At 37.4% G+C, this 22,099-nt stretch overlaps 1 protein-coding gene and 1 pseudogene across 3 annotated transcripts in view; both read right to left on the bottom strand.

The window, feature by feature from the left end:
- LOC104130482 overlaps positions 1-4,094 on the bottom strand; it is a 30,288-nt pseudogene extending 26,194 nt beyond the window's left edge.
- Positions 25-22,099, bottom strand: part of LOC104130522 (aldehyde oxidase) — a 47,623-nt gene continuing 25,548 nt past the window's right edge. The window contains exons 21-35 of one of the 3 annotated variants that reach the window (XM_035899025.1): positions 21,784-21,908; positions 20,186-20,319; positions 18,790-18,877; positions 17,698-17,784; positions 15,228-15,419; positions 14,696-14,923; positions 13,539-13,634; positions 12,716-12,844; positions 12,142-12,216; positions 10,467-10,519; positions 8,371-8,485; positions 7,669-7,734; positions 6,886-7,074; positions 5,286-5,453; positions 25-4,293 (exon numbers count right to left, since the gene is read on the bottom strand). In XM_035899025.1, coding sequence (XP_035754918.1) covers positions 4,240-4,293; positions 5,286-5,453; positions 6,886-7,074; positions 7,669-7,734; positions 8,371-8,485; positions 10,467-10,519; positions 12,142-12,216; positions 12,716-12,844; positions 13,539-13,634; positions 14,696-14,923; positions 15,228-15,419; positions 17,698-17,784; positions 18,790-18,877; positions 20,186-20,319; positions 21,784-21,908 — 1,799 coding nt within the window. In that variant the 3' untranslated portion in view covers positions 25-4,239. Of the gene's footprint in view, positions 4,294-5,285; positions 5,454-6,885; positions 7,075-7,668; positions 7,735-8,370; positions 8,486-10,466; positions 10,520-11,110; positions 11,187-12,141; positions 12,217-12,715; positions 12,845-13,538; positions 13,635-14,695; positions 14,924-15,227; positions 15,420-17,697; positions 17,785-18,789; positions 18,878-20,185; positions 20,320-21,783; positions 21,909-22,099 lie in introns of those variants that run through there. The other 2 variants (XM_035899026.1, XM_035899027.1) reach the window with 2 other exon arrangements.

Genomic DNA, 22,099 nt, shown 5'->3' on the forward strand with positions numbered 1-22,099 from the left:
TACACATCAAAAGAAATTAATTAAATGCTATATGCTCCCAAAGGTTAAATAAGTTTGCCTTGTCTCGCAGAATTGTTTTCAGAACAAGCATCAAATTAAGTAGATGGGGAGGAGCCAGTGTAATGTAGGCCGTTTCTCAGCAATTAATGCATGTGCAGATGTTAATGCACCAAACTTTCTACTCCTACTCCACACCCCAACTCCTCCCTGGTGAGTTGAAATAATCTGGAAAGAATTTGAGCCCTTCTAATTCTAACCCTGTAACCTAAGTGATAAGGCACTTCACTGTGAGGGGGCACTTCTGGGTTTGAGCTATAGTTGCCAGGCCTGTTTCTTTTATATTGTCCAGTAACTGATGAATTTAGAATATGTAGGAATGCCTGAAGCTAGAACCCAAGACATGCAACATTACCCACTTCTGTGAGGTGTCAAATGCTAAGCCAAGGAGCCATGCTTCTCATTTTAGCTTGTCACTGACCTGAACGATCTATATTTTTTTTCTCCTGCAGCGACCAAGTTTTAGCAAAATCAAGATAACTACTACACAGACATTTAAAATTTCCTTCTGGTTATCTCTATGTCATGCCAGCTCTATACCTTGACTGCTGAGGGTGCCATTATAAGATGACCATACTCTGTATATACCATGTTCTAAGGGAGAGAAATCCCAAATCCTGATTTGGGATTCTAGATTCTTATCCACTTCCTTGGCTGTGCGTCCAGGAAACAAGGTCATTCATCCTTAAATGCTTTATTACAGCTGGCTTTTATTTTTTTTTAAAAGGGGACTTATGTATACGTCTTTCCAAAGTCTCCATTTGTGTATGTACGTCTTTTGTTTCATTTACCATTTTTACATTTTACAGCAAAGGTCTCTGCATTTCATTTAGAGTCAGCATAGGCTTGCAGCACAAAGTAGCTAGTCCCAGATCTTCCACCACTCCCCATTAGAAGGAAAGAAAATTATTCTCAGCAGAGATATGCCACTGCTTTTGTGTTTTAGCTCCTAATGTATGCCTGAGAGCCACCACAATGTAAGCACTGAAGTGATGTCAGTCACTAGGTCCTGCAGGCAAAAGCTGTAATGGGTCCTGCCAACTGCAGCACTGCTGTAGTATTCCACATGTGTTGTAGGTACAACGATGCAGGCTCAAAGGCCTAAGAAGAAAAAGAACCAGACCCAATACTAAAATTTGACAGTCCAATATCTAATTTTCAGAGTACTAGGCCTCCAAACCAGCAGCTAGTATTTATGTTAGGTGTTTAAGCTTACACACACATGGAATGGGAGTTCGGAGGGTGGATAGCTACAGAAACACTTCTTTAAGGAAGAAAATTAGTAGAAAGCATTCTTCTCAACCATCTCCAGTTTGGGTGTTTCTGTACAGCGCACATTAACGTGTCAATAACCATCCAACATGTCAGTGTCTTTGGAGCCCTAACCTTTCTACTTATCTATCCCCCTGGATCTGCACATTTTAAACAATATTAAAAATGTAAGAAAAGCCTCCTCTTTAACACCTTTATAGTCTATGAAAATTTCTTTCATAATATTCCATGTAGCCATAGTATCATCTATCAGGATGTTTATTTGCTGATATTTCTAGCTTCCATGCAGTTTTTCAAATGCCTACAAGCCAAAAGACAGCTTAATATGTTTCAGCTCTCAAAAAACCCAACAACCCATGTTTGGCACATGTATAGATTTTACTGAGACAACCAGACAACAGTGCCACTTGTAACGAGGCAGGGAGGAATCTTTGTTAATAATAACTGAGAAATACTGACAAGCAGGTGTGTGATCTGCAGCACTGCAGAAAACAAAGTGCAGGTCTAGAACATGATGAATCCCTGGACTGCAGACACCTCAGACATCATTGCCTGCAAGGGTTGGGCCACAATTTTTACAAGATTTGACTTGTCTGGAACTAACCTACACCTGTGCTAATGCATAGGTATAGGAGAGTAACAGACAATGCACCTTCCCCCCGTTCAATAGACTTGTATGCTCCCTGCTTCAGTGTATGCCAGGATTTACCCTAGTTTTGGGGCTGTTATAGACATGTGGGGTTGTGAGCTGTCGTTAACAAGCCCATAAAGTGAAACTAAGAAGTTGTTTCAAATCAGGAAAAACTAATTGTGGCAGCAGCAGTCACATTTAATTTGATTTATTGATTTTCTTACAATATATAAAAGCCAAAGTAATATAAAGAAGGTGAAGAAAAAGAAGTAAAAACCAATGGGGCTTCAGCTGCCTAAACCACACTTCTGGTGCCACTTCAGATAATCTGCAATAATCTGTTTGGCCTCCAGGTGCTATGTTGTATCTTCCAGTCCTGTGCTCTCCTATGTCTCTGCTGTCTTATGACATCTGAAATGGTCTAGACACCTATGTTTAAGCAACTGAATTTCACCTACTCATAGTGGTTACAGGGAGACAAATTGCAGCAATAAAGATTTCATACCTTAATAGCCAATGCAAGACCAGTTTAACCTACTAACATGATTTCTGTCACAGATAGAGTATCAACTCACAAAAGGGATGGAAGGCAAGAAGAGAAAATAGTCTGTGGAAAACTGAGGAGCAGTGAAATAATAAGGGCCTGCAGGCTGACATGTCAAACAAATTAGAGACATTTCTTTTCATTACAAATGTCGGTCTTCACGGCTCTGGAGCAATCTGACCTATGAGTAACTGCAATAGCAATCACAATTCTCAGCAAGGAATCACTGATACAGAGGTTCACTGAAACCACACACTGAACATACAAACTACCTGTTTTCCCAGATCTACTTCCTTATCAAAGAACCTGCTGCAATTTTTCAGGTGCAGTATACTTTTGGTAACTTCTGTAGACTCACTAAAAAAGTTTTTTCTCCATATTAGGATGTATCCCAGATCAAAGCCCCAAATTCAAATACCATGGAGATTTGTGTATTTGTGTGTGTGCATTCAGAGCTGAAATCTCAGCTTTGCACTTCAAGAGGAAGAAAGGCTGAAGTTCTCAGTCAGTTCAATACTGTGGATTCTGATGCAGAGATCTGAATATTGTGGCCAGAGCTTTCATAATACATTAACTTTGGTATATTCTGTGTCATTTCTTGGTTTCAGGTTACAAATATATACATACTTCAAATTTAATAACACTGGAATTTCTGTTAATATTTAATACAGTGCTGCTTTATATTTTCCTGTTTTCTCCAGCTGCTACTACTTGGGTGTGGCCTAATCCCACTGCACCCTAGGCAGCATCAGATGACTGATCTTTGCAGATCAACTTTTGATCTCATTGTGGTTTTTCTATCTTCTTTATCACAGGAGTGGCTAAGAGTGGGAGAAAGTTCTTAACTGTACTTTCATGGCTCAACATAGTCCTGAGCACAGGATTAAGCACTGCTCAAGAATCCTTTCCAGAGACAGGTTCATCCAGCCTCCTATTCAAAGCACACTAAACTCCATGTGAATTCTCCCATTAAGTTCAGAGGCTTTTGGCTTACTCCATGAGAAAAAGAAAGCTTCCAGTGGAAATTACAACTAAGTGACTCTTCCAACTTTTGGGATAAAATTAACTGCCTATATATGTAGGTTAGACATAGCAATTTCCCTGGCATAGCAAAAGAAAATCATAACTCTTGTTTCTTGCATGTTTTTAACACAAAGATGTCTGTGCCAAAAGAATCTAAAGCAGCTTTACTACAAATCAGAGCATCACTTCTGATCAAAAAAGGACTGAATCCAACAAACAAGGTTCTGATTCTTCAACAGACAAATATCTCTGCACTCACACTCCACTGCAAGACTCAAACCTAAATTAGAAAATTAGCTGAAGCTAATAATTTATCATATGAAGTTTTAAAGTGTAATAATTGGCAGTAAGTTATCTAACATACCTTTATACTTCATCCTAACTTTCTTCCCCTGCAGCATCTGAGCTGAGCTGTTCAGCAGATCTTTCTTGTTGAATATATATGCTTCAAATGCAGGAGATGTATTTCTAGCAATTAAATGCAGTAATTTAAGTGAAGTACTGTAATGAATATACTGGATGGAGAATGAAGATAAGAATAGAAGATGTAACATGCATATTTTTGGTAGCTGATTGTATTCTGAAAATGATAAAATATATTTATCCCTGTTTGATTAGTGTGTATTGGGGCAGTAAATCAGTTTTCAATTCCATTCCATTCCATTCCATTCCATTCCATTCCATTCCGGTCTTGTGCACTCGGGTTTGTCATTCACACAGATATGGCCTGAGGAGTGGAGGAAGCAGATTCATCATCATTTGTCACCTACGAGAACAAGCAAGAAATGAAAAGACTGACTTGTTTATGTTATTTGACTGGACAGCTCCCAATATTGCACTTATCAGGTGCCTCCAAGTCACTCAGCATGGTGTTCTACAGGAGATACCTATAAAAGATGGCTGGAAGGAAGGTCAGTGATAACTGGGGTCAGGGCCAAACAGGGATGGAGAATCACAGTCTCTCCACTGGCAGACCTCACCTCCCGCAAGCACCTGTAATGAGAGTAAGCTGACATTTTGGGAGCCAATGATGTCCCACCACAGATAGACTATAGGGGTAATCTGTGAGTGAAACCTCAAGAGTTTCCATGAAGTGAAACCTCAGACGTTCAGGGCACAGTATGGAAGTATATGTTGGCAAGGCCCTTGCTTCCCAGTTTTTGTAGACTAAATAAAAACTCACACGGAAAAAGAATGGTATTAACAGTGAGGACACAACTACAGTGAATAGTTGCAGAAAACAAAGTATATAAAGGATCTGCATTACAACAAGTATATTGCCTCATTTGTATCTCTTCTGTATCCTTTTGTAAGCTCAGAGTTAATTATTTTTCTCCCAAAGAGTACTGGGCATAGCAAGGAGTACCAGAATGAGGTGACAGTGCCAGAATGCAAGTCAGTGGGGGAAAGCACCTGGAAGGTGACTGAAGATGCCTGGAGGCTGATCCATTTCATGTCAGTAAGAGGAGCTATTTAATCCTCTATGGGATTTGACATACAGAAGAAAGGAGGTGGATTCAACTATACAAAATCAGGGAAATTCCAATACAATGCTTGAATGCCATTTGTTGGAATAACTTGTGTGAGTGAGACCGGTTATCAGGCATTTCAATTACAAGGAGCCATATAATAATTTTGTACACAAAACATGACCAATTGGACACATCATTAGGCACCACACCATTCAGGGGTGCGGAAAGCTGTATGTACTTCTGTCAAGAGATACTTAAACAGACCCTTCCCCCACCTTCTTATTACCATCTTAGTGAAGTCATCTGCGCAGCCTGCCCGTATTTGTTCAGCAGTCAGAGGGCTGTTCAGTGCAAAGGTCTTTTTCAGTCCTCTTTCATTTCTCACACTAGTTACTGCATCTCTCAAAGCAAAGAACACAGAGCATCCCAAGAAAAGTCCTGCCTCACCTATCCCCTGAAAAAGAAAATAAAAAAGTAGTCAAATAGATGTAGATTTTGAGCAAATGAGAGGAGTACATGCTATATTAATATCAACTAAAAAGCTTAAAAGTCAGTGACTCAAGAAGTGTTTCATCTTTCACTAAGGGTATTTATTTTAGATTTAGTAGAAGTACGCTTAGATCACACCAAGTCTTCTGATGGTAGCTGCTTCCAGGGAGCTAAAAAGGTTGATTTCAAGTATCGGGTACTGATTTTAGAATCTTTTTGGCTCATTGCTAAACTGAAATTTAGAATAACTGGCAGATAAAATTAAAACAATCCAAACCCAAGTACAGATACAACTAAGAAAAAAAGCCTGAACTCATGACAATTCTCTGAAGACAAACACCACTGACCTCAGTGGGCCTGACATCCTCTCACTGGTTCTGATATAAGATTCACATTTGTTCCTTATCTCAAAGATAGGTCAAATCCACCCTTACGCCATAGTTCTCTCAGTGCTCTGGTATTGAACATTTTCATTTGGACTGGATTGTGATATCACAATTGAACCTTACTTATTTCCTTGGTAAAATCTGAGAACAAAATGTCTTCCCCCAAACATGGTGCATGAAGACAGAATCACACCTTCTTACAGTGAATTTCAAGGTTAATTATAAAAGGTAAGTTCACAGAAAAGGATAAAAGCTCTGTTTGAAGAGGGATGTTAGGATCAGCTCTCTAGATCAGCTCCAAATAAACTGTGTAACCACTTCACCTAGATGGTATTTTTTCAAACACTTTTCTAATAATGTATTACCGGGACAGCTTTGAATAATTTAAAAGGACCTATTTGTTCTTTAATAACTTTTGCTGTTAAATGTTTTTTCCTCCTGTAATGCTGTTTTATTTTACTGTATTCTAAAAGCATACCTAATACTTGAAGCAGATAGAAATTTGCAGAATTACCTTAATATTTATTTACTATTACTACTTATATGCAACTGGCCAGAATATTTGCTAGTGCAAATTGAAGCAGTGATTATACCAATTGAATACTTGAGCCATTCTCTCATATAAATACACACATACAGTCCTATTTCTTGTTGCATAACACTCTCATTGTCACTATGATTTCTCCATCAATTTCTTTGGTATTTTAATTCTCTCTCTTCAGTTTTTCACGACATTTTAAAAGTATGGTTTTAAATTCAGCTTGCAGCTTTTGTGTATAGTCCATTAACGAAATCCTGAACGTACTACTTGCTAACCATGAAAGATATGCAGCAATATTCTGCATTACATCTTTTCATATTAGTTTCCCTGATGTCATAAATAAAACAATTTTATGGACACTTGTTTGAAATGCTAAAGAAGAGGAACTGAAAACTTATATATATTTTATATGAGAGTAATTTCTGTTTGTCCTGTTATCTAAGAATTAGGCACTGTGGTGGTTTGCTTACCTTGGATGCATAGATGGCATAAGGATTTTCGGAAGATGACAGCAGGGAAACACTAAATCGTTCTGGAATATCACATACAGCAGGGATCTTATACTGATCTGGACCCCGAGTATAGAGGACTCCTTCTGGAGAGTACTTTAATTCCTCCATTGTATACAGTCCAATGCCTTGAACGAAAGCACCTTCAATCTTTAAATAAGAAAAGAAATACCATTTACATTCTCATGTCTGGTAAAACAGGCAAAACTTTGGCAAGAACTGATTTGTATCACTAGCTGTTAGAAGACCATTTTCTTTCCTGTTTGCCTAATGGGATTCTTCAACATTTGGGGCTACCGTGATGGGAAAAGCTTTCACACTCCTCTCTCATACCAGGCAGAGACAAATGCTTTCATGAAGTGATGAGATCTGTGGACCAGCCTGCAATGAAGAAAGGTGCTTCCCTGCTATCAAGTAGGAAAGGCAGGTCAAACAATAGGAGAATTTGGAGACTGTAGATCACAAACAGGATTTAAGTCCAGCAGATAGCGGGCATATATCCATACAGTAAGCACTACAGGTTGGCAGCAGGCGTAAAATTCAAACTTCATTGACATCTACAAAGCTCTGACAGTGACTCAAATAGGGTAAGACTACAAGTAAAGGACCTTCTAATACAATATATGACTTATAACATTATCTTGTAAAGAAATTAACGTTTTCTGAATTAATGAGGTAATCTTCACTTCAGAGAAGGCTACCAGTGTAATAGAAATAAGGCAGCAGGAAGTTCTTGGCACATACCTGTCCTATATCCACAGCTGGATTTATGCTGCATCCAATGTCCATAACAATGTCTGTTCTGAGGTTCTGTCAATAACATTCAAATGCATATTACTGAGAGTGATGCATGGAGTAGAGGCATTAGAACATAGTGTGGGTTAGAGTGGGTATTCAGTGGAATAATACATGCTAAAACAGAGGCCCCTCTGTGTACACAGTTTTGAAGTAATTTCCAGTACCCCATTACAAGTGAAATGGGCTTGTCTCAGTTTTAACAAAGTTTAGCCAGAGACAGCCTTGTCATATTTTTCCCATTGCACAAGAAAATCCCACATAAATAACTACAGATAGAGGGCATATGATCAGCAGTCTATAACATTTAGCTGTCCAGATGGTCAAAAACCTAGAAACAGAATATTTATCTCTGCTGTAATTTGTTTGGTGGCAAACAGGGAGAGAGCAAGCAAAGAGCATGTCAGATGTCTGCCAAACCCAAAAGTGAACCCATATGACATTAATACAGATGTGCCAAAAGCTGGTTAACACTGCACAGCTTTCATTCTGCTCTACCTGTAATTTGCATTTACACTGTTGATATATTTACTATCATGTGAAGACAGGCGACTTATTAATGCAAAACCTGAATGGCTGTTGGATCATTCAGTGATACAAACAAACCTCATTCATATTATTTACAAAACTTCCAGGACACTCAGTTATTACCTTGTGATCTCCTGTTAGACAGTTAATTTCAACCTCTGAACAAGCAGCTCCATAAAGAAAATATGTAAATGGCTGTCCTTCCCCTTTCTCCCAATCCATGTTTTCATTGTAACCTCTGACGGAAGAAACAAAGTCCACAAGAAGAAAATTAATGAATGCTTGCATCATAATAAAGCAGATGAGTACATGAAAGTTTGAAACTACTTCAAGTGGAATCTTAAATAACAGGTCAGAACCCCAATAGTTAAGTTCCATGAAATCCTACAGAGCACTAGTAGTTTAGGTTTGATGGAGCTGGTATTTATATGAAATTTAGCAGACAAGCAAGCTATTTCAGTTCAGGAGAGTCTATAACTAGCACAATCCCAGAAATATACTAATAAAGACATGGGAATCAAATACAGAATACAAATTTAAGGTAATGGTTGCTGAGGTAATAGCATATAAGGGAATTCAGAAAAAGGAAGGAAAACTGGTCAGGACCTATGAAAGAGTAATTTATGAGAGATAGATGAAAGAGTTAAAATTAAAACAGGAGTATTGAAATAAAGGTAAAATTACTTAGAAGGGAGTGGGACTAACTGAGGAAACTATAGTAGTCAAGACTGATGGGGTAAATTCAATAGACACAAGAGGACAGTGAAACATGGTATCTCCCAACCATGTGAGCTATGTGACCAAGGCATATTTTCTGGCCATACATGTCTTTGTTGAGCATATTTAAAATCATAAGCTATCAAACAATTAATAGTATAATTCAGAGCATTGAACTGCGCATTGAAAAAGGGATACACAAGATCCACATATTCAAGTTCTCACATCCCATCTACCTCAGCTGGCTTTGAGATTCTTGGATGTGGAGAATATGACTGGATAAGAACTAGATCAATACGGGATTTGAGGCTCAGGGATCTGCAGATGTTTTTGGACACTATTCAATATCAATAGCAAACTATGACTGTTGCTCATTGCTTTGGAGATAACAACATTCCTAAATGGCTGCATAAGCAGAAAACATACTTGAACAGACTCAACAGCAGGAAAGGACATTTTGTTTGGGCTTTTCTCAGTGTTTTATTAAGTACGGGTTTGCGAAGTGCCAGACTGAATACCTGAAAAGTCGTTATTGATAAGTAGGTAAATACAGGTGTAGGGAGAGAAGATATAAGGCACAGCAAGCTAAGAGAGAAGCTTTGATCTGAATCCCACCTGAGTTTTAGCACAGGAATTTTTCCTTTCTGGTTCTTTATAAACACTGTGAAAGAATTCAGAGAAAAAGGGCCACAAGACTGCACTGAGAGAGAGCAGTGGGAATTGTGTTTAAGATTACTGTGTCCTGCAACGGTATGCTGTTGTGAATAAATCCATATCTAAGAGTATGTACAGTGGGAATTTTCTGAGGTTCCAGAAGCGAAGAGGTCAAAAGAATGACTCCAAACTAGGGTCAGTGAGCAACCCCACTTCTCACTGATTCCTGAGGTAGGTTTTGGAAAAAACCCTACCGTGAGCTTTCTCTTAAAACTCAACCAGATATTTTAAATTCTCCTTCCTCTAAAGAGAAATAACCTTAAGGTTCAGATCTAGAAATAAATGGTCCTAATTTTCCACAAGTGCACCTGTTGCTAATTACAGGTGTGCACTAGATAAATATTCGAATGCTGCCACTTGTTCTTTCTGTCATGCAACTCAGTGTGACCATGTTTGTGGGTAAAAGTGTAAATAATTTGTAGTACAACAATATTTATAGCTTATGGCAATACAGCCTCCAATAAATAAATTGTATCCCACTTTGCACACCTACTGTTATGGGCAGGAGTCACTTTCTTGATGCTTTCTGGTTTGCTAATGGTGGAACCATGGAGTAAAAATGGGACAAAATAGTCTTTTGATACTTTCTAGAGAGTCCACACAGGGATAGGCATAAATTAGCACTTAAACTTTATACTCCACCCCCCATATATCAAAGAATTACATAAAACATAAGCTGAGCCGTTTGAAAGAACTATTAGACAGGATCTTCTGTTGATGGCACTGGTTATCTTCAGAAATCAGTCCTGGTCTAACCTATCAATTTTTAAGGAGCAAAAATGTATTACCTAAAGTAGCCAGTAGCTGAAAGACTCACACTCTGTTCAAAAGCCTCTTTAATCTGTAAAATATGGCAGTGTTTGTGGTAAATCAAGGAAGGAGTCAGGAAGGAACACAGCATACATATCTTTACTTAATTTACATCTATTTACTTAAAAAACAAACTGTAACACATTGTAAGGAAAAGACCAGCTGAGTTAAGCACGTTTAGCTGCACATGGGGCCTAATACTGTAGAACTAAATGCCCTTTTGACAAGCAATCTGAATTTTTGTGGCAATACAGTAAGGAATAGACCTGTCAACAGTGGTGTTCTTGCAGAATCCTTATTACAGGTAATACCATAGTCTTAAAGGGCCCTGCTCATTTTTTTTGCTCAAGTTCAACAGAAATGGATCCCTCTTTGTCAACTGAACAGATCTGGTTTATAAATCATTAAGATATAAGATCTGCATGACCTATTTGCACAAAAATTACAGTTGACAAGAGAAATTATTTGTACAGTGTTCTTCTGCCAGTGGTAAAAATGACAGTATGAGGTCCTAAATGTATTCCCTTTCAGTGATTCTTATCAGTTTGCAAGTCAAGAAGTTTAGGGTTTTAAAAAAATTTTTAATTGTAATTTACTGACTTCCCAAGATGTAAAATTACTTCTCTGCATTCTTTCTTAGGTCAGCCATTTCTGCTAATATTTTGGGTGTGTCTGAATTATCCAGATTAATTTGCCACCTGTTAAGAGGAGAACTGGATTTTATCTTTGCATACATAGCTGTCATTTATCAAGCTACCACATGTATTTCAACATTATTTGTTATTGCTAGGAATTACTACTGTCAAGAAAGTATTTACATTTTTACAGTTATTAAAGTATTTAATCACTTTAGAATAAACACCCTAGTGTACTGGATCTGTGAATGCCTGAAGGCAGGGACTGTCCTTTTCATTAGGCAGTAGGTAACAAGCAATACTGGATAAGAAGACATAAATAGATTTTCTTTTAACATCTCAATACATAGGACTAGATTCTTCATAAAAATAGTTGCTATTATAGCAGAAAGTTTTTAGTTAAGAAAATTCAGTTTCTAGCCCTAAAATTCTATTTCCAGTTTCAGCCATTTCTATAAATAGCATTAGCACTACTTCTGTACTACCCTACTGCAAATGTAACTAATATTATAACTAATTACATATTAGAGCAATGGGAGCAAGGATTCCTGCTACCTTTTTTGCAGTTCTGTAATATACTGCATATGGGAAAGAGATGGAAGGAAGAGGTTGAGAAGGCTTCCCTTTATTGATTTGGTAAAAATAAAGAACAGCCCTGTAGGAAAACTGACACTGTACACATATACCCTGACAATCTTTTGGCAACAGCTTGTCTGAGGGTAAACTGGGCTGGGTTATGTTACTGCACAAGCTGGTATTTTTTTGTACATTAAAAACTTCTGTGCCTCCAAATGTGACTTCACAGATAGCTTCCCCGCCTTTCCAAATAGATACGATCCAGGCATTGTTTCCCATATATCTAAACCAAGTACCTACGCTCCATCTTTTTGGGAAGTAATCTGTTTCTGTAGTTTTTAACTTTAGGATTATTAGGCCAAGGAGACTGATAGACCACAATACATATATCGCAGTTTCTGCAAGCACACAAAACACATTTAGTAGGATTCACATGTCTTACCCAATCACTCCAGGTCCCTTTTGGGTTCTTGTTGATGATAGGCTGCAGGCGTTTGAGAAGAGTTTGGCAAGCATCCTGGTGAGAATTCAGGAGAATATATCAAAATTGACACAGATATGTTTGGTACTATTCAAGATATGTTCTAGTTAGTACTTAATTAGTATATGCTTTACTGTCATTTTGGTTTGAAAAAGTATGGCAAGAGATGTCATTTTAACTGCATAGACACAAACCTTATAAAGGGTTAAGTTACAAGGGTTGGAATCTGCATGAATCAGTAGATTCAGAACAGGAACATTATACAAGACTAGTATGGGACTAGTTAGTTTGTTAGATGAAACAAGGATTTTGTCAAACATAAGTCTTTTGGGAAAAGCTCAGATCATATTCTGAAAACTTATAATCACCATTACTGAGAAACTGTCAGGAAGTCATGTTCCTTCTCAGCAATCTCCAGTGTTACTACTGGTAATCTCAAACTTGATTTCTATGAGATCACGAATGCTTAAAGTTAGGCAGGCATTAGATACCATGAGGGACAGTGGTTTTTGTTAAACTAAATACTGCTCTTTACCTTCACAGCCATGCCATTGACATCTGTCCCTGCAGATCCTACTGAGGCACATGCATTAGGAACAGTTGTTGTGCTCGTTTCACAGAAGTGAATACATGACATGGGGATGTTCAGTTCCCGACTAGCAACCTGTTTCAGGAAGAACGATAGATTCTTCTCTGGTTTAAAAACATTCTAAACACTCCAACATTTTCCCAGTACTTGCTAGAAGTTGGTGATACCAGGAAAGATAAAGTTTTAGCAAGTACTCTTCCAAATCATTTTGCCCAGTTTGTCATCACAAAGAAACAGAAAAGTGTGGCAATGTTTTAGCTGTACTCAAACTCTGGATTGAGACTCTGGAGTCCAACATTTGGTTCCTGATTTTGCTGCTTATACCCTGTATGACTTAGGGCAAATTATGCAGGCCCAGATGCCAAGCTTTCATTGACTTGATAAATATCTTTTGGGTCCGTCTCTCAATTACCCTTAAACAAATATGATAAAAATAATATCACTTGGACTGTATACTAATCTGCATACTGACTGTCTCTTTTTACCATGGGTTTCATGGGATCAGCCCCAAAAAATCTTATTTCTCATAACTCTTTATATACCATTGGAAGAATAAAAAACAAACAATCTGTTATTTCTTCCTGCTGTCTCTATGTCTCTTAATGAAGGCATCTTTGCTTTATAACTCTATTAATGCAAAGAAGCAGTGGCTATGCTGATAAAGAAACTGTCCTACTAGTACACTAACTAACCAAGAAGAAAACCTTCACACTGTTTATCTGCTTGATAGATAAAGCACAAAGTAGTATTTGTTTGAATCATTTGTTACCTGGATCATTTTTGTATGAATACCCTGCCCCATTTCAATTCCACCATGTGTCAGAAGCACAGACCCATCAGTATAAATATGAACCAGAGCAGCAGCCTAAAAAAAGAAATACAAAATCAAGATTAGAATGAGATACATGTTGTATACAGTGATGAACTGAAGAATCAAAAAAAGACAGATCAAAAAACCATAGTTTTGAAGTGTATTTCAATTTCTGTTTCTTTTTTTTTTAAAGGATGCCAAAATTTGAAATGCTAGTCCCTGCTCTTTGTCGGTAACAAACTTCAAAAGAAAAAGACAAATCCTTTCCTTGGAGGTCTGCTTTTTCTGTTGCTAGATCCTGAAATAAATCTACATCTGGCAACAGTATCCCAATGGTTCCAAAAGAAGTTAGAGGACCTCCCTCGCTAGCAGCTGTACAAGCAAATTGCTACAAGTTTCATTTTCTCTCTCACTGATGATTGAGAGCCTTTGGACACAGGCTTTTCAACTGCATGGGTTGGGCAGGCTGTCAGCATTAGACACAGAAGGAAGGTTCTGAATGAGATTTTCCTCCTGGACTCTGTTGGAAGTAGCACTGTAGACTACAAAGGCCCTGTGACTTCAGTCTTTGATATGATACAAGTCAGTCAATTAATTTTCATTTGATAAAATGGTGTCTATTCCAGAAGCACTGGACACCAGCATTAAACAAAATACTAAGACCAAAAATACTACTGTCCTTCTTTTCTTCCTTAAACTTTGATGATATCAAAGGGCTCAATCTGTAAGAACAGCATCCCATAGTACCCCAGTGGTCAGTAAGAGTAAGCTCAGAGCTTTATCTGGAATGCATAACTTATCCAAGGAACACTTTGCCAGCAGTCTTCAAAAATTTTTCATAAAACTGTTCAACTCATCTATACCAATACCACATCACAAGAGATGGGACTGGCCTTTAAGTAGGCAGGGTCCAAGCTCACTGGGTCCTGAAAACTAAACAACTTTGATCTCAGCTTGAAGAGAGCTAGAAGCTAGTGTAGCCTTCAGGGAACAACCATTAGGAGGATGACAGTTTTGCAAAGTTGAAAGATAACACATTTTGACTCGTAAGGTACAGCAACTGTAATCTTCTATGGATAAAAAGCTTAGGTTACTTATTCTTCAAAGAAACTAACCTGAGAAAGATAGCGTGTGCCTAGTCCAAATGGAAACTTCATTGGTACAATGGCAATCCCTTTCTTCTTCCAGGAATTTTGTTTGTTAAATTCACTGACAGCTGTTTTCCTACTGTAGTATGCAGATTTCTCTATGCATTCATTCCAACATCGTATTAAGTTTTGTGGATCAAGCTTTTGTTTGAAGTGTGTCTCCTCATTCTCCTTATACATATTTATTTCCCTAATCTGAAATAATAAAATTAACAGCTATCACATGATCCTGTTTAAGGCAGACTGACCATCTGGGGGGACTAGTAGACAACAGGATTACCATATGTTTTTTGAACAATTACCAGTTTGGTTCCGTTTGTAAGAGCATGTTATTAATTCAACAACCAGACTTTGATTAAAAAAAAAAAATACAAATTTTAGCACAAATTGTGCTTGACTTAGAAAAGATTTGTTCAAACAGTTGAGCTAATCTAAAGGGTTTTAACTTTCCAACTGCATAGACTTCATTCCAGAAGAGAAGATGCCTTCATTTTGTCACCTTTTCTGGTGATAAACCAGTTTTATCTGCAACTCCTGTTATCCAAGTTTCTGTCACCAGTGCTGACTGGGGAAAGCCAAATCCTCGGAATGCTGTGTTTGATGGCAAGTTTGTTTTGCAGGCATAAGCCCAGCATCTCAAGTTGGGAATCTTGTATGCATTGTCCATTTTTAATAAGGATACTTCTGCTACCTGAGGTAGGGAACAAACAGGTATAGTTAAATGTCAGAACAGTGCTTCTTTCAAAATTACATTTAAATCTTCCTCAACTCATATAAAGACCTTAACTTGAGACAATTAGCTTTAAAATTTGGTTTCTGTCAATCACTGGTAGTAAAAATACCCTTATGCACACATACAGACTTTACTCATACATTTTTCATGCAGTGTAGTAGTTTTCAGTTCTGTTTTGATATTCACAGAACACAGCTGAGTGCTGGTCAGTAGTTAAGGATGTAACGGATACTTAATTTTAGGACTGATTTTGCTCCTACTTTAATATCAAAAGCCATACAGAACTAAAAATAGGCAAATTAGTTTTTATTAAAGCAATTGGAGCTATGAAAGGAACTGATGAAAGCCTTCTGAATTATCACATCCTATGGAAATTCACAGTTAAGGTTTAGTTCCACCAGAAAGCACATGTACTGCAGTCCACCGTGTCTTCTGGTTCTTACATTTTTCTTTCAGAGATTTTGCATGACAAACAAAAAACCAAAAGAAAAGTAAAATCCCATATTAGATACCTCAAATTAGGCTCTAGGAGTCAGTATCAGAATAAATAAATAAGTTTAAAAATGTTTTGATGCTTCATGAAGAGGCCACTGGCTCTCTTCAGGGTTAAGTAGATTTCTCAGAATGGAAAATTTAAGCCTGTATTGCTACTGTTTCCACTGAGCTTTCAACAATAAACTTAAAAATATTTCTGCATAGGAGCAACTGAAGATAGTTTTGCTGTAATAATTATACATATGAATAATGTCATATAATGCTACCTTTTCACTTAGGAAATATAAGTTGAAATGTTATTTTGCAGAATGAAAAAAAGAGTCATGTTTTTGTTTATTATGACCACAACTTTCATGGACTTCAGAGAAAGTATGTGTATGAAGATGATCAGCCTTAAGAGGGTTATTGATAATTCAGATGAATATAATGCATTGTTATAATACAACTCTTAGCTATGCCAATGTTTCTTACCAGAAATGTCTGTTCAAATCTTGATCTAATCACAGAGAGTTAAAACATATTATTAATTGCTGACTGAACTGGTAACTAACTAAGTTAAGCGTAGATTACTGGTATTCAAATCCCATACTGGAAGACCAGTCTTTATTACAATAAGCATCAAGCATCTTGGCTCTCCCTAGGGCTAGGCTCCCGTAGAGCAAGGTCCGCTCTAAAGAAAGAATAAATCCCAAAATACTGTCTTGAGAACACACAGATAAGTCACAGTGGCCCAGAAAAAAAATGTAAGTTTGGTAAAGCTTGTAATTTTATTTATAATAGACCTATTTCTCCTCTTAAAAGTGTTGAATTATCAATGCTATAGTAATAGAATCAAATGGAATTACACAGCTAAACTACTGGGTATTGATCTAATTAATTAGGGAGTGATGATAGAGAGTTAAGCTGTTATCACATGTGCTACTTCAGCTGCAGCTGAGTTGGGTGGAATCATTCGGTTATCACTGCCTCCAATTCTAGGTCCACCAGCTTCACTGTATCATTGTAGAATTTCACCTTAAGATGATTCTGACATGTGATCTGCATTAATGTACATGCTTTTAATAATGGATTTTTTTTCTAACCCAGTTTATTTTTCAAAACCAGGTTAGGCAGCAATAGCATGGGCAGTTACACTGACAGATTTCAGCGTGCAGAAAATACCCATAGGTAGGGCAATGTCAAGCAGATGAGAGGGAGTAACCTCAACAAACATTTCAGTTATGGTAAGAATAGTCTATGCAAACACAAATAGCTAGTTACTGATATTCAAGCAAGCAATGTTTTATAGTTTGCAGACCTGTAAGTGAGGAACTGAGGTATACAGCACAATAAATGCAGACCCAATACAGAAATGCATAGAGATAGTAACAGGAAAATTATCAGTGTGAATTTTCTGAAGGCTAAGAAAGGTCTTTGCAGCCTGGAGACATAAAGCTTTAAGCGGGTACTATATCTTTTCAAAAGAATACATTGTTAGTTGGCATGTTTATAATGGGAAAATAAGCCTGAGAAACCATTCATGAAGTGAATGCGTAGGAAAATATCAAAAAGTAGTGTAGTGCTTCATTGAACTCAATAAGGAAAGGTTAAACTACTAGGTGTAGATTTTCCAGCAACTCACAGTCCCTACATTGAAAGGCTATATGATTAACAATACATGTGCAAGAGAATTTGGCTTTCATCATTTTTCAGCTAATGATTCCTCCATGTTGTAAGACTTACCAGCTTACAAAATCCTTACCAGGACAGATTCATCAGGGGTGCATCCTCCATTAATGTAGTATTTGGCATCCACAGCTCTGATCCTACCATCATTCATGAAGCCAACCTAGAAGGATCAACAATAACCTATTTAGATTTTGGCATTCATTAATTTCTTCAGTGCTTGTATATTTTGAAAATTAATGTAAACCATGTGCTGCACTATTAATTTCTGGGCAGCATTCACTGAAACTATAGAATGGCAAGAGAGAAAGGAAGTATGCTCCTAAGATATTGGCTTTCTCACATGGCATCTGTCATCTGTATAGGTACAGCATATAACAAGCAACATCTGCCCATTGGGAAAGGAAGAAGCAGGGAAGCCCAGTGGCTTCCTGTTGTGTTGCCCCAGATACCCGTAAGTGTGTCATCTAGGAATGTTCACTGTAGATGAATTCAAATCCCACTCTGAATGTAAGAATAGCATTTGGCAGATGGAATATGACATTTGTTTTTCTTAATGAAGAAATGCTATCTTTATCTCACACCTCTCTTTTCACCTGTTGCCACTAATAGTTCCTGAATTCTCTACAGGGAAGTATCCTGTAAAACCTCTCTTATTTTACCTATGTAGTACAGATGGGAATGAAGGCAGAAATTGTGCTAATGAACAGTTATGACTGATGACAGTGTATGAGCAGGGAAGAGATTAATTTCCTCTACAAAGTGAGTTTTCCTGTATGATACTTTCTGTGAAAAACTAGCTGCTCTTTTTTGTGAACCTAACCATACAGACAGTTGAAAATAAACCTCTGCAGAAGAAGTCTGAGCTAGCTTGGCTTCCCATTCCCAGAAAGAAAGACAGAAAGAGCTATAAGAGGAAAAGGACACAAAGGGACTAGAAAACAAACAAACAAACAAACAAAACAAAACTCTGCAGAGATAGAGGCAGAAGCAGAGAAAGGGCTGTCCAGCAACTTTATCTCTTGGTTTCCTGGCTAGTAGTTTTGTTTTAAAATTGCATTGATTATACTAATTTTCATTAATAGAACAATTATTAACCAGTAGCACTGAAATACTTATTCACAGAATATGGGGAGGTATTTTTTCACTGAATTCTTGTGGCACTCACTTTATATTTACCAATAAAAGGATGTCGGCCACCAGTGATTAACATATCATCCCCTCGGCTCAGAATAAGACGGACTGCTCTGTTGGTTCTAAATCAACAAAAAAGAAGTCAAATTTCAGTCAAAATACAAGATGTTATTAGCAAGATGGCTATTCATCATGTATCCAGATCTAGCCATGCATATAAACATGCATTTAGATTAAACTTAACTTTAATAGGCTTAAATACATGCTTAAAGCTATGTCCAAGTTCTTTTTTTTTTTTGCATGTACAATCATGGCAGAATGTTCATTTCACCTCTTGAAAGCCAAGGAGATAAATCAATGGAAGCTTCTTCTGAAGAAATTGTTATTTCAGTGTTAAGACTGAACTGTGTTAAGTGAGCTAACAGCAGTTAGCATTCAACCTTAAGCAAGAAATAGTCACCCTCAGCTATTCAGAATCGTACTGAAATAGAGTGCCTTGGAACAAAACCAAAACGTGGATAATAATAAAAATATGAAAATTAGTCTACAAATGCATATACCATTTAAAATAGTTACTTTTGAAAAAGTGGACATAAGATGGATGTAAAATGAAGTCCTAACAATACAAAAAGATTGTTTAATCTACAAAAAAATGTTATTTTTAGCATGGCCTGGTTAATCCAAAACATGGACAACAGAGCCAAAAGTAGTCAAGAACAGTGTGTACAACAGTGACAGTAGTAACATGAGAAATGCATTGAGGTTACCACTCAGATTACAAGACCATTTTGGCTAAGACAGGATGTAGCCTGATGCACATTCTGCAGCAAATCAGTTACGCTTATAAAAGAGGTTACTACCCTCTGACAGCTAATTGCCAATATTGTCCTGCCAAATTTGGCGGGTGGGGGATGGAGCTTTATGTATTAAGGTTCCTGAACTAGTTCAAGTAGAATTATCAAAAACATAATATCGAATAGATTTAAGCTAATTTTGCCTGAAAGATGTTGGGGACTGAACTAGAACCACTTGTTCTTAAAAGCAGTTCCACTCATGAACTCTTCCTTCTGCATCCTGCTATGCCAGTGAAGTTCACATCTGGATGGTTAATGTCATGTTTTGAATGTACATACAAACCCTCAGTAGTTAGGAACTGGTCCTTCTGAAATGCTCCATCACTTCAAGAATGTTTCTAGCTTATATTAACACCAATTTCTTCAAGTCCCATTAATTTAGTTGAGGCTAGAGCTGCTTAACATAAGCAGTCCAACAAAACAAAACAAAGAAATGCACTGAACAAAATGTGAACAGTCAGGATTTTATGAATTTTGGCTAGCAACTTTGGGAAAGGAGAAAGCATTTTAGCCAAAATGCAGAACTTGTTCACCCCATTTTCTCTTCATATCCCAATACACACACACCGCACTTACTTGTTTGCTGCCACTGCAACAACTGATGCCAGTAAGCCAGCTTTCAGGAGTTTCCCACCAAAAGCTCCACCAACTCGTTTAACATGGCACATGATCCTGTTGGCTGGAACACCTAAACTTGCAGCTACCATCTCCTGTAAAAACAGTTTTAATCTTTCATGCCAACTCAAACTAAGTCTAAAAGTTAGATTCCAAAATAAAAACCTTTTGTACAAAAGGGTTCCATAAGTGTTTCTAGGTGTTGTTTTTTTTTTTTAATCAGATTAAAATAATTTTTCCTTTACCCTAGGTTAAAAAGCAAGAAAGACAACAACAAAGACTAAGCAGTGTTCACATTTAAAATCTCTATCATGGAGGCCTTGAAATTGTCATGGACATAAGCGAAGAATAATACCCTTGTATTTCAGTACCTAAACAGTAAGAAGCTTCAGGTATTAAAAAAGGGATTAGAATACATTTTTAATTATTTTTATTACTAAGATAATAAATTTTATTTTAATTTTAAATTCAAATAAAACCATTTGTTTTTTAATAATCTAAGGTCTTGCTAGTGTCAGGAATATTCTTCAAATTATTTTTTCAACTATAAAGTTCTTCAGGATTCGTGGCTATTGGCAATAAAATAATAATGGAGATGACAAAAGGAGCTGACCTGGACTTTGAACACAAAATGCCAGTGTTGAATCTCAAATACTACCAGTTTCATGCACCACAGCTATTGCTATGTAGACCATATGCTATATCAGCATTTGCTTTACCATTTACCATCATGAAAATGATCAGTGGACTTGGAACACCTCTCCTGTGAAGAAAGGCTGAGAGAGTTTGGAGTTGTTCAACCTGGAGAAGAGAAGGCTCCAGGGGACCTTCCTGTGGCCTTTCAATATATAAAGGGGGCTTACAAGAAACAAAGACTTTTTACCAAGGCCTGTACTGACAGGACAAGAGGCAATGGTTTTAAACTGAAGAGGGTAGGTTTAGATTGCACATAAGGAAGACATTTTTTACAGTGAAGGTGGTGAGACACTGGAACAGGTTGCCCAGAGAAGTTGCAGACGCCCCATCATTGGAACTGTTCAAAGTCAGGTTGGACAGGGCTTTGAGAAACTTGATCTAGTGAAAGATAACCCTGTCCATGGTTGTATTAAATGATCTTTAAAGGTTCCTTCAAATCCAAACCATTCTATGATTATGATATGACTGATATGACAATATGATATGATATGATGAGACTGGAGCAGCAGTCTCACCTACAGCTACACTCTGCAGGGTACTGATTGCTCCTCACCTCAATGGAAAGCTAATGGGGGTAGAGGAGCCTCAGCACTCCACAGGGAGTTTTTCATGCCTACAATAGTGCGGCATGAGGTACTTTGTTCAAAAGGAAACGAGAGACTTTTACTTCCTCCTGTCCTCATGGTGTAGTGGTCAGTGTTTATCAGGATACAGCAGTACTACAAAGCAGCTGTCATTGAATAATCCAGATGTGCAATTTCATGTTCCAACTGCTTCTAAACTGTTAAGATGGATTTGTAAACCAAACTTAAAAAACTCTACTGTCAGTTTCAACCACTTTCTCTGAGAATGCCCTGTATTACCTGAATAGTTGCTGGATGCTGTGTTGACACATACACATCCATTTCTTTATCCTCGCCTTTTGGAACAGCAAGCACACTCTGAGTCTCCATGTAAAAGTGCTCCTGTCCCCCAATGTGAATCTCCCCTGATCCAAAGAGAAAAACACAAGTGTTACTGAGGGAAAAGAACAGAAGAAATGAACCATGAAAGAATTAACTGTCCATCATCATGTAAATTATGGTAATAGGTGTCAAATCTTATGATCCTTCTTGTATGAAGGAGCAACATCTAAAATAAAACCCCAGATGAAACTCCTTGCAGGATTAAACTGGTCTT

Source organism: Egretta garzetta, unplaced genomic scaffold, assembly GCF_000687185.1.
Source record: "Egretta garzetta isolate BGI_Z169 unplaced genomic scaffold, ASM68718v1 scaffold297, whole genome shotgun sequence".
In the NCBI taxonomy this organism is placed as follows: Eukaryota; Metazoa; Chordata; class Aves; order Pelecaniformes; family Ardeidae; genus Egretta; species Egretta garzetta.